Here is a 13,028-nt window from a genome sequence, read left to right on the forward strand (position 1 = left end):
CAGAATCACACTCCTTTTAAAAACATATTTTCTGCCACGCTCTTCTCGCTGCCTATCTGGGAAACGTGTGCAGCTATTTGATAAACAGACTGCAGAAAACACCAGTGAAGTCGCAGTCTCCCTGCAGGAGAGGAATAGCTAAAGGGAAGAATGGTAAATAAGATATGTGTAAGTAAATTAATTCTGCTCATATAAGCTTGTTTGCAGCTTTAGTTCCTGTCTGCAGCAGAATCTTCTGATCTGCAGCAGGTGGTTGGTGTTGTTTGGGATCAGAGCGGTGAGCCTGAGAGGAGCCTCACACACAGAGCTGCAGCAGGAGCTCTAAGGAGGTAGTTGTGGTGTGTGTTTCACTGGCATTTCCTGCTGCAACGAGGTGCAGATGTGTTGCAGCCTGACAGTGCAAATCCACCATTGATTTTGCCTGGTAGAAATAAATAATTGTCTTTTTTCCTGAGTTTTCTGCAAACTGTGAGATTGCTCAGTGTGTAATTGATTTGCTTAGTCAGAAAATATGGCTTTTTTGAAATACTTTAGGGAGGTTTAATTGTGAAAAGGAATCCTTTAGAACAGCACAATCCAAAACAAGCCTGACTGTAAAAATGAACAGTTATTTAAAGTTTTGCTGTCTGTTTTTTAATACTTCCAGCAGCATTGATGCCATATGGATTTGTTTTGATGTGGTGAACCATCTATGCGTTTTGTTGGTGGCTTTTGTTTTTCTGGTGAAGATGTGAATTAACCATAAGATTTACACTGAAGCATTCGCACTTCTGGAGGCAAACAGATGTGGGCTGCACCCTTCAGTTAGTCTTTCAGTGAGTCCATCCTGTTAAAATCTTCTGTCTCTTTGAAGCTAGAGTGTTTGAAGAGGGTAGGAGTTGCAGCCCAGCCCTGGAGTTGTGCTGCAGCACGAGGAAAGCAGCTTTGGAGGGAATGGGGCAGCCACAGGCTGTAACCTGATGTTCCTAAGTCAGAAGAAGCTTTGAAAGAGTAAACCCTGCCTGTGTTGCAGACAACAAATCCTCCACAGGTTTCATGCAAATGCACTTCAGAGGACAGGGTTCGTTGCTGAGCCAGCTCCAGGCTGCAGCTGGCTCTCCACAGTGAAGCTTGTTAGTAAAGACAAACTAGCGAGGCTTAATAATGGGAGCTGTAGGTGAACAAATTGGGGTTAGAGAGAGCAGGGAGGTCTGGCAAAGGGGGTGTAGTGCTGGTTTGCCTGTGGCTTTGTGCTGGAGCCCTGCACCCCTTCCCCTGCTGCTCTAAGTCACCCCTACTGCCTGCCTCCTGCTCTAGAAGGGATCTGTGCTTTGGGATTGAAGGGTTTAAATATAGTTTTAATAGAAGCTTTTAAAGTTGATTTCATCATTTCATTACTGTTCTGAGTGACTGACGTTTCTGTCAGTTTATTTCAAACATGCCTGCAGGAAAGGCAGGAGATGGGGGAAGGTTATACCAGGGAGGGGAAGGAGGTGAACAGCGGGCCTGTGGTGAAGGATGTGTTGGATTTGGATGTTGCCTTCCTGTGACATTCAATGCACAGCGTGCTCTCCCTGTGGTTGGCCTGTAACCTAGGGTTAAATCTGCCATCCAGATCTTTCTCAGGTTTCCCTACTGACATAAAAGGTTTGCTTATCTTTGTCTGCTGTGCTTCTGCAGCAGTCCTGCAGGTTGTTCCTCTTTGCAGCAGCATTTGGCTGCAGTTTCACTGAATATCTCTGGGAAGCTTCAAAGGCCAGGCTCGACCTTTGCTCCATGCTTCTTGGGGAAGTCACCTGTGTTCCCAGGCTGGTGGCTGGATGGGGCTTTTTGAACTCACGCAGCCCACCTGTTCCTCCTGTAAATTAAGTGTAGTGACCATGAAAACAAGGCGTTGTGAGTGACATCCAGCTTCCGTGGTTGCTTTGCATGTAGAGAGCCAAAGGTTGCAATATCTCCATGTTAAGCCTACAGTAAAGTGTAGTTCTCTGGATGTAATCCAGGATTCTGTGACTAATGCTCTTTAGATTCTCCCCAAAAACAGTGATCAAATGATGCATCTGGCAGCAGCACATCTTTAGAAGTGATTAAGGGTTGACAGACGTGCTGCAGAGGATCATTTCCTGTTCTGGACCACACTGGGAAGACTGAACTCTCTGGTTCAAATTGAGACTGAAATTAGCATGCAGGAAACAGTGAATTTTATTCAGCAGTTATAGCTTTGTGTTACATTTTCATTTCGTAGGTCTTTTCCAAAGGAAAAGCCAATTCCTACATGCTGATAATCATTAAGCCTTGTTGATTTGCAACTCAGAGTAGCTTTTGTACATGGTGGGCAATGAGGATGATGCATGATTTCACGTAGGCTGGAACCAAGGGAGTCCAGAGGAAGCCCCAGAGAACAACTCATTCTTAAACTCTTCCTTTGCTGTTGAATACGTTGCTTAAACAGCAGCAAGTCACTGGCCATAGCTTGGCTTCCAAGCTGTTCAGTGGTACTCTGTGGGGCCATGCAGGGAGACCAAGAGCCTACTGTGGAGTCCTGAATGGCTGTGGGTTTGTTGTTCTGCAGTTGGGTTTGGATACAGGAAGTTCTTCCCTGCAAATAAGAATTCAAGAGGCCGAAAGTTTGACCCTTAACCCTTGATTGTTGAGAAGCCATACTTCTTCACTTCCTTGTGAACTTAGGCTGACTTTCACTCTAACTGCAGAAAGAGAAGTTCCCTTTATCTGTGTTACTTCTTGCGCACAGATATAATCTCATCTTTATCACTGGTATAAATTTTGTATCTAGCTTATATTTGGTGCTGCCTTTCCTTCTGGGTGGCTGCTTGCTGTTTGTTGACAGGCTGCTAGAGTTTTGTCTTCATTTCCTTTCTGGATGAAAGGAGTCAAAGGTGAGTGTCTTGATTATGTTGTGCTGTGTGGACATTGCCACTCACCTCTCTTTGTGTTTCCTTCTAGAGCTTTTGAGGAGACGTTCAGTCATGCCACACTCTCTGTGTGAGTGCTAGCATTCCAGCTCTCTGCAGTCCCATCTGAGACTCTGTGGGCAGCACGCAGTGATGGAGGACTCTCCAACAGATGTTGTGGCTGAAGACAGTGACACAGGCTTCCAAGACACAGAGGCTGAACTGGCAGAGCGGGTGGCGGCCATAGATGTGTCTGTTCACCCAGACAGAAGTGACCAAAATGGGGAAGACATCACTGAAGAAAATGACACTGTCTTTTCTGATATCGTAAAAGACATCCAAAGAAATGGAGTCAGCAGTGACGTGGAAACGAATGAATTCCTGCTCTCCCAGCAACCAGATGATGCTCACTGTGGGCATGCTTCCAAGAGACCTCTTGCTAGACCTGTGCTATCAAGTAGGAAGTTGTCTCTTCAGGAAAGATCATCAGGAAGCCATTTGGCATCGAGCAGCGCTCTGGGTTTTGGTCATTATGCCACAGGGCCATCACCACGTATAATGCGGAGACCAACGATAGAGTCCAATCGAGTCTCCATCTCGGATGCTGAGGTAGGTGTGTCCTCTACTTTAACTGTGGTGTTGAGGTGGGATACGTCTTAACTGGTAATGAGAGTCTGTGGTCTTTCAAAATAGTAAATCTGAAAGCAGTGTTTTTCTAAGATTCTTGAAATCAGGAATTATGTTCACTTGGAATGGCCTATCACCTTTATGTCCATCCCCTAAAGCTGAAATAGGGATCCTTCAGCCCTCACCTGCCTGAAGTAGTCCTGCTAACAGACTGGGACTCCCAGTTATGTGGTGGTAGCACGCAGAAGGCCTGTAAGGCTGTTCAGAAAATGGGCTGAGACCAACTGCATTTGTTTTCTGTGTCCCTGCATGCGTGCCCTTCGGGAGTTTATCAATTACAGCAGCTCTGCTGCTGGTATTTCATGGATTTACACTTCTGAAGTTTATACATCTCCTTTTGTGTTTGGGCATTATTGAAGGCACAATTTAATTTTATAAAGAGCTTAAATGCACTGGCATTTTCAGTGCTTACCAGGATTTTCTTATGTCTTTAAAGTATTTGCATGGATTTGTAACAGCGGTGGTAACTGAGAGCCATGACTCCTCCTTCAGATGAATTTCTCTGGGTAGCTGCAATCCTTCCTGCCCTGTCTTACAGCTCCTCTCCTGGTATTAGAGCTGGGCTCAGACATGTCCCAAAGGTGTGACACTCTGCTTTTGGTCAAGCCCATCGATGGAAGTGGCTGCTGGTTGCAGCTCCCTGTGTCATGCAGGGCTGCAGTGCTGGTGGAGAAGCCTGTCCTGTCTGCCATCCCAGGGAAAAAAGATCAGGATGGCAGTTTGAGCTTTTCTTTCTAGCTAAGCTACTGGTGTGCATGCCATGATGTGAGTTACTGGGGAGGACAGGGAGCAGAGAGGGGCTCTGCTGCCTTGTCACGCCAAGGCCACAGGTCATCAAGTATGCAGCAGTTTGCAGCTGTCATATGCATGGTGCAGCAGAGCCTGTGAGGAAGTGGGTGTAGATCAAACTGGAACTTCAGCAGGACTTTATTTGAACGCTGAACGTGATAAAAGTGGAGTAAATTGATGGTTTTTTGAAACAAAGAATGCTTCCTTAAATGCTGCTGGCTAGGAATATTTTTAAGTAGGAAAAGAGCTGACTGGAGTACCAGAAAGGGAACGTCTGTTTAGTGGAGCTTGCATTGTTTATTGCATTGTTATATTGGAGTGTTATGCTACTCCCTGCTCTAATGCCTAAAACTCATTTTTGTCCTGCCCTGTGTACTATGTGAGCAAAACCACTAATTTCAGCCTGGAGCTTAACACATGTGGCTCAGTGCTTCCTTCTGAAAAGCAGGTGTTTTCCTCCTGTACCTCTGATGGGATTGGTGCACATGCAAATCAGCCACTATCTGCTGAGAATTTTTGCAAGTCATGTTAGCTGTGAGGTGGTCATGGCTGGTAAGTGAATATCTGCATGTAGTGAACTGCAGAGGTTGCAACTTCTTTGACAACAGCCACGTGCTTTAATTGGAGATGTGGGAGTGAGAGGAGCTGATTCCTGGAAACGTGTGTGTCTGGTGTGCCAGCTCTGCCCTCCTGCAGTGCTTTGCCTGCGCCAAGAGTAGGGATGGTCTGGAATGTGCTTCTAAGTACCTGCAGTCAATTCTAGCACACTCCAGTCTGAAACAAATCAAAAATACTCAGTCCCCTCTCACAGTATCTGCATCTCAGGGAGCAATATCTTGGGACAGGAAATGTTCAGTTTGAAATGCAGCTGCGCAGTCCTTCATTTCCCTGCTCCAACAGCAATCTGTCAGACATCTGTGTTTATAATGGTCACTTGCTTAACTGCTCAGAGCCTTGCTGCACTGCAGCCAAGATGCTTAACAGAGCTGTGCTCATTAAAAACATCATTCATATTAATAGGGAATTGCTGCAGTAGCAGATGGAAGGGGAGGTCAGGTGAGAGCTGTGGGTGCTTGCTCCCTCAACAAGGCCCTTGGGAACAGTGCTTTGACAGTACTGCTGTCTGTATCCTGTACGAAACAGCAAAAGAACTGGAAAGATGCAGGTTGTGTATGAGGTAAGTCTGAGGCTGAGCGCAGGGGTGACCACTCTCTCATCTGTTTAAAGCCTTTGAGTTGCTCCTTTCTCTTTGCACTGAGTAGTTGGCACCAGCACTCAGTGCCTTCCCAGTGCCAGGACACCCATGGCTTTGGCTCACAGTCACTTCCTGCATAGCTTGCAGTCTGCGTGAAGATGAAGTTTATGAGCATTGAGGCTTTATCAGAGGTGCATGTGCAGGCATCATCCATCAGGAGCCAAGATGGATGGCACAGCTGTACATCAAAATTTCCTTTGTTATGCCGATAATGATCTTGAATTGAAAATGCTTTCCCTCTCCAGTGATGCTAGGAGCAATGTATCTTTCATCTGGAGAAGTAATGGAGAAACATGCTTTGGGGAGGCTGGATAAGGGCATGTGACAGATGTGAATTTTCTGTTGTTCTCCTCTGAATTATGAAGGACTTATGTGTTCAGTCAGTGATGCCACTGAGCTTTATAAGTCCAGTTCAACACTCGCTCACAGGCTGGCAGGAAAACTGATATTCAGAGATCTGAGGGCTGAGAACTGAAGCTGCAGCAGGCACTGTGGGCACTGACAGCACTATCCCTGGTACCCTGCTGCCAGCACATGCCTTTGGAGGGGGACAGCTTGTGAGGATTGAGGAAGGCAGTGACTCCTGGGCTGGTTGGGCTGAAACAGAGCCAGGGCTTGTTGTCATTTGGCAATTAGGCTGCCAATTAGTTGATTGCCCTGAGACGAAGTATTGATAGCTGCCTGGTGTCTTGTGGCTTCTGCTGACAAGTCTGGATCTGCAGTATTAACTCTGCATGAGAAGTAACCCATTCTGTTCCCCTGACACTTACTGTGTACTTAATTAACCCAGCCTGTCACATCTCTGATAACAAATTCATAATTTTCAAAGCATGGGATGTGAGAAAGATTCCCTGCTTGTTCCTCTCCTCTCTAAAGCTCTGTGTGGACCATTGTCTGAGAAGGTCCTTCCAGCATCATGTTCCCCTATGGGAGTGCCTGTAGGGCTGGTAGCATTCTTGCTTCTCTCACCAACTCTTTGGTCGAACAAAGGAATGGCTTTGCGTTTAGCTTTGAATCACAGAATCACCCGGGTTGGAAGGGACCCCAAGGATCATGTAGTTCCAACCCCCCTGCCTAGCAGGGCCACCAAACATCCACATTCAGATCAGGTTGCCCAGGACCCCGTCCAACCTGGCCTTAAACACGTCCAAGGACGGGGCATCCACAACCTCCCTGGGCAGCCCGTTCCAGGGCCTAACCACTCTCCTAGTAAAGAACTTCCCCCTAACATCCAACCTAAATCTTCCCTCCTTCAACTTAAAACCATTTCCCCTAGTCCTGCTGTTATCAGCCCTTTTGAAGAGTTTACTCCCCTCCTGGGTGTAGGTTCCCTTCAGGTATTGATAGGCTGCAATGAGGTCACCCCGCAGCCTTCTCTTCTCCAGGCTGAACAAGCCCAACTCCCTCAGCCTGTCCTCATAGGGGAGGCGCTCCAGCCCCCTGATCATCTTAGTCGCCCTCCTCTGGACCCTTTCCAAAATCTCAATGTCTTGTACTGAGGGCTCCACACCTGGACACAGTACTCCAGATGGGACCTCACAAGAGCCGAGTAGAGAGGGACAATCACCTCCCTGTCCCTGCTGGCCACCCCTCTCCTGATGGAGCCCAGAATCCCATTTGCCTTTCGAGCTGCCAGAGCGCACTGCTGGCTTATATTCAGTCTCTTGTCCATCAGGACCCCCAGGTCCTTCTCTGCCGAGCTGCTCTCAAGGACCGCTCCTCCCAGCCTGTACAGGTGCCGGGGGTTCTTCCGGCCCAAATGCAAAACCTTGCACTTTGCTGTGTTGAACCTCATCAGGTTCAGCCGAGCCCAGCCCTCCAGCCTGTCGAGGTCCCTCTGAATGGCATCCCTTCCTTCCACCGTATCACAGAAGTTTGGCACAGAAGTTAATAAACTGAAGCTGTTAAAGGTGCATAACTGCAGAATTGAAGTACAGGCCCAAGAATTTAGGTCACAGGCACATGTAGCTCATTGGTATGAGCACTCCCAGCTCCTGCTTGGTACTGGCAGCATGGCAGGAGGAGAGAGCTTTCCATAGGGTTCTCAAAGCACCTTCTGCTTTGCTGCACGGATGATGCCCTGGCACTTGCATGTACCAGGAAAAGGAGGAAACAGCAATCAAGTTCATACAGACCAATGGTGATCTTATTGCTGGGTTTGACAGAGCTTGTCCCACCTAAATTGCAGGGCTTGTATCTGTGCAAGGGTGGATGTGCTGCTTGCTGGGAAGTCACATTTGAAAATGCGACATGCTGTTTTTATTTTGCCATCCCAAACCAAGCTTTTGAGGTAGCTGAGAAAAGTTTCATTTGAAGAGTAGCTAGATGGAGAATAAAAGACTTCTCTTTCCCCAGACTTGCCAGCACTGTTAGTTTCTTTATACCTATCCAATCTGCTGATTATCTGAATCTGATTATTCCTCTCTTTCCCCTGGATCCACCCATGCCTACCAACCCAGTGTGGTCATCCCAGCCCCTGTGTTTGCGTGGTATCCCCCTTTGGGACCAGCAGGATGCTCTGGCTCTGTGCTGCAGGGGTGGCCCAGCTCAGCCTGGTAAGGACTGAGGCCAAGCATGCTTGAGCAGGAGTGCAAAGCATGAAGTCAGGTCAGCATGCCTTCCCTCCTCAGAGCTGCTGCTGGCCTGAGCACAAGGATGGGGGTGAGGTGACAGGGTGTTTTCCTGTGCTCAGTGTCCACAGCTCACCCCAGAGGCACAGAAAATAAGTAATGACTTTCTTTTCTACTTTTGCTTTTCCACATCTTTACATCAGGCCTCTTGCTTGTCTGTTTGACTGGTTGGAAGCAGCTGGTGTCAGGAGCTGGGAGAGGCAGTGCTCTGGTGTCGGGCTGACTCAGGTTTTGTACTCTTCAAATGCTTGGGAGCTGCCTGATTCTCTTCACAAGGCTGTGATTTCCTTGCCTTACACAGAGATAAATCCTCTAGGGACTGGAGGAGCAACAGGGACTGAACCTCTGGGTGGGCTGAAGCACTTCCCTCTCTAGCCCTGCAGGTCCCAAACTTCATTCTTGTGCAAGTCCTGCTGCAGTGCTCAAGCTACAGTTCTACTGAAAAGATCAAAGATGCTTGTAAAACATCCCTTCGAAGAAGAATTCCCCGCAGATGCTGCTAATTGCTTTTCCTAGGACTAATTAGCCTTTATTTAAAAGTTACGTTTCCAATTTACCTGAAGCTCATTTTAAAGGTATGGCTGGGAGGAGGAGAAGGCACAAAGCCACAGTTGCAGAGGGGCTGCTTCCATCCCACTGCCCTCAGCCCCCTCACTCTTGCCTCAGTGAGAGTTGCGTGGGAAGCTCAGCTGTCATGTTATGTACTGAGGAAATCTAAAGCCATTAGCCATGCCAGCAGGCTTTGAGAGAAAGTCTGGAGAAAGATGTCTTCATTCTAGCTGCTCTCCAAATGAGCTGCCAGGGATTCAGCAAATGCCTGGCATGCTGCGTTCAGATCTGGGGCTTGGGGTGGGTGAACTCGGGTGGTGGTGCTCAGCCTTGGTGTTCTGCACAGCCACAGCCACTCACAGTGCTGGGCTGCAACTTCTGCACTTGCTGGATGATGTTTAAACATCTATTTGTTTTTCTTATCTTCTTATGAGTGCTGCGCTTCCTGTGGGTCCTTCTCTGTCCCTTAACAGCTTTGTAATTTATATCCATTGCTGCCCCTGATGCCCCTTGTCTGGCTTTTATTTTCATTTAGTCTGTTTTTAGAACTGCTTTCACTTCCCCTTTCAGCTGGGGAAGAGCTTTAAAACAGCACTGTCTTCATTAGTGACTTGAAGTTCCCAGTTTTCTCTCCCGTGTTTTCTCTGCAAAGCATATCTCTAAATTGATGAAACTCATAGCTATTTTGAGATTGATGAATTTGGCTTCCTTTCAGGGGTAGAATATTTCCCAATGTATGTATACATGGCCGCCCTAATTATTTTTGGAAATGTCTTCTTTTGGAAGTAAGCTCTTGTTCTTCATTTCCACCCCAATGTACCCTATGGGCAGCAAAGGCTCAGTTTTCCATTTCTCCAAGCTCCTGTCACTCAGTGGTGGCAGCAGGATTTATGGATTTGGGCCTGGACTGCATTGTAATTTATGATTTTTTAAATCACTTTGTGCATTTTCTGTGTCTCTGACCTCTCTTCTCTTTCTTTTGAGTAATACCTTGGACAGGCAAACAAATGGGCATCTGCCATTTAAGATGGAACAATTACTGCATGTTTAGATGGATGCAGCAGTCTAATTCACTGACACTTCTCATTAAGTACAAACAGTAAGAAACATTATCAGCAGTTGCAGAACACTGGTGTGATGAAATCAAGAGAATTGTACAGTGTTATCTTAAAAATAATAATAATAAAGAGTTGGCCGAAAGATCGGTGTTTGTGTTTGATAAAGAAATAGTACAAATATCCCACCTCCTGCAGGAGAACCAAATGATAACATAATAAAAAACCTGCCAGTCTGCAGTGACACGTGGCAGGAGTCACCAGAGCTGTGAATTACAGCCTTTCTGCAAAGAAGGGGAAAAAAAAGAGGTAAAAAGCACCTACAGGCTGGTCTGAATTTTTGCTGAGTTGAGCACAAGTGCCCAGAGCACCGCAGAAGCTCAGATGGTGCTTTTCACCAGCAGTTATCTGAACGCAGAGCAGTGCGGGTGTGAATCACAGGAGCTGTGCTGCAGTGAGGGAGCTATGGCAGGCTGTGCTGCAGAGCTGGATCTCTGGCTGTGAGCTCGCTGTGCCCTGACATCAGCCTTCCCTCGGCCCTTGTCTTGGTGTTGCCTTTCCTTCTACAACTGTTCCTTCTTAATCTGCGTAGATCACTACAGTGCAAAGCACAGCTTTGCTGGGAAGTGAATCTGCTGACTTAGTGCTTTCCTGGGAGTCTGTCCCTCATGTGTCTGTGCCTTGGGTTCTATATGCTGCCTCGTATTTGAGAAGGAGTTCCTTTTAAAATGCAGTGAGTTTATTTTCTTCTGTACATTTCAGGGATATGATCCTTCATCTCTTGTCTTTTGCTGGGTCGTGCTCTCCTCTCTTGTTGCTCCTAGTTCTAATTGATTGGGTTTTGCTGTTGGTAAGATTTGATGTGCTTTGCTATCAATAGAATTAATGCACTTCTGTGGCTCCATTACTCACTGTTGGCTCTTTTTTCTTGTTAGGGTGGTGGAAAAAAACTTTCTTCACTGGAAACAAAATGGAGATTTAAGTCATTCTTTGTATTCCTGACAAACCACTGTGAGCTATGAAAGTCATAATTTCCCCATTTCTTTATTCTCCTTCACTTTGGTGCTCACTTGCATTGGAAAGTCTTTCTGGCTCATGCTGGGGGAAGTACGAGAATTATCATATGCTGCATCAGTGCTCTAATGCATCTTGATCTGTGAACTGTTCTTGCTTTTACTGGGGAGCTGTAACATTTGTCTGTTCCTTCAAACGTATTGAAGACATCTGGCACCCTTTTGCTGTGCTGCTGCAGATTGTGGTATTTTGAGGCTTGTGGGAAGTCTAATCCACCTATCTGCGTGCTTGGTGTCAGCTTTGTTCACAGAGTGCCTTGTGTGGAGGCTAGAAGTGGGTTGCCAGCCTGCTTTAGTGTTTGGCAGTCCCAGGGAGAGAGCTGTTGTTTTTAAAATGCTGTGTGGAGAAGCACGTCCTGTCTATGGCTCAGCATATTTCATCCACGTGGGACAGAAACTCTCTGCTTCTTTCACTCCATGGAGTTTAGGGCTGTGCTGTCCCCTGCAATGCAGTTAAATGCTGTTTGTTAAGTCTGCTCCAAGGTACAAAAAAAAAAAAAAGCCACAACTCTGCAGCATCCCCAGAATCTCTCCTTGAATAAATATTTGCAAAATAGTGAGCTGAGAGCAGTCAGCATTCCTGCTGAGCTCTGCAGAGTCATGCTGCACTCACCTTGGGAATGGGGACATGGCAGTGCCATAGTGGGGACAAGGGATGATGCCTCTGCCCCCCATGTGCTCAGGTCCTTAGTACTGAAAGATCCTGGTGCCCTGAGCTGTGGCTCACTGTGCTGACATATGAGCTTTCTCTGCGCTGCCATGGGACGTGTGCAGGATGGGCTTAAGAAAATGCAGACACTTTGGCTCCATCAGAATGGAATTTCATCTGATTTTTGGAGAAGCGCTGCCAGCACTCTGTGGGGGTTTTTTGCGTGTTCGTTTTTTTGTTTTGTTTTGTTTTGTTTTTGGAGGCTGGCAAACTCATGAGAATCTTTTAATACTGTACATAATCCCCTTCCTCAACATCTTACCCTTTCAGTACAAGCTGCTGGAAGGGCAGCCTGCCCTTCAGACTCACTTCCTAGGGAAGTGGAAGAGGCTGCAGCAGCCCCGCTGTCTCTGGATATCAAGCTTTTATTGCCAGTGTGCATGTCAGAGTTTTGTTCTTTTGCTCACAGAGTACAGCCCTGTGCAGAATACAGCAGAGGAGTTTGGCTCTGTGTTTTCTCCTCGAAGACCAATCGATGAATCTGCTGGGTGCAGCCACAGTTGTCACAAGCAGCCCATGGAGGGTCAAGGCCTCTGCCAGGGTGATGCCAGGGATGGTGTTGTTCCTGCCGCTCTGCTGAGGCTGACATGGGTGCCTGGATGCTCATCCGTGGGAGCCACATGCTCTGTGGAGTTGGAGTTGGTGTTGAACATTGCAGTCTGATGCAGTCAGTAAATGTAAAGGGCCAGGTGCTGCTGGCAGGCTCATAAGGCTGAGCCTGGAGCAGTGCTGGTGCTTTGGGGGGTGAATGTGCTGTTGGAGCCACTGCACCACAGTCAGAACTCAGCTCATAATTGCTTTGTTATGAGCTGTCTTTATAAAACAAGCAAAGTAGTGCTCGTAGTGTAACTTACAGTGGTTTAAATAAGATCTAGTCTTTGGCTGTTCAGCGCTCTGCCTCTGTTTGACACTGAATCAAACAATTTCCTTTTACCGGTACTCTAATTATGTTCTCCTTTTGATCCACAGGACTGTGTGCAATTAAACCAGTACAAGCTGCAGAGTGAAATAGGCAAGGTATGTTCCTGGAGCTGGTGTTTGTCATAAGAGACCTGCATACACGCACACATACAGTACAGGTCAAAAGCCTGTGCTAGCCTGGGAGATCTTACTGGCCAAGACTTCTTGAAACTTGTGCTTGGTTCAGTTTGGGGTTTGTTTGTTTGTTTTCTTTTTTGCCTTATTAGTTTGGGTAAGTTCTGTTCAAGGTCAAAGTGGAATGACTTCCTCTGAAATCTAACTTTGTTTTCCTTCCCTATGAAGATGGTTACGTTGGCTTCTTTTCAAGACGTTTGCTTGCCAAATGTAACACTAAATGGTCTTAATGCATAAATACAAACAATCAGGGGAAGCAAAATAACCAAAAAAAAACAAAAAGAGAAGGGCAGGT

At 46.8% G+C, this 13,028-nt stretch overlaps 1 protein-coding gene across 6 annotated transcripts in view; it reads left to right on the forward strand.

The window, feature by feature from the left end:
- The window catches only part of CAMKK1 (calcium/calmodulin dependent protein kinase kinase 1), an 88,734-nt gene that overhangs the window by 35,828 nt on the left and 39,878 nt on the right, over positions 1 to 13,028 (forward strand). For 5 of the 6 annotated variants that reach the window (XM_042879574.1, XM_042879580.1, XM_042879579.1 and 2 more), the window contains 2 exons: positions 2,944 to 3,500; positions 12,608 to 12,655. In XM_042879574.1, coding sequence (XP_042735508.1) covers positions 3,045 to 3,500; positions 12,608 to 12,655 — 504 coding nt within the window. In that variant the 5' untranslated portion in view covers positions 2,944 to 3,044. Of the gene's footprint in view, positions 1 to 2,731; positions 2,755 to 2,943; positions 3,501 to 12,607; positions 12,656 to 13,028 lie in introns of those variants that run through there. The other variant, XM_042879577.1, reaches the window with a different exon arrangement.

The sequence above is a fragment of the Lagopus leucura genome, unplaced genomic scaffold (assembly GCF_019238085.1).
Source record: "Lagopus leucura isolate 7727_CA_CO unplaced genomic scaffold, USGS_WTPT01 Super-Scaffold_100024, whole genome shotgun sequence".
Taxonomy (NCBI): Eukaryota; Metazoa; Chordata; class Aves; order Galliformes; family Phasianidae; genus Lagopus; species Lagopus leucura.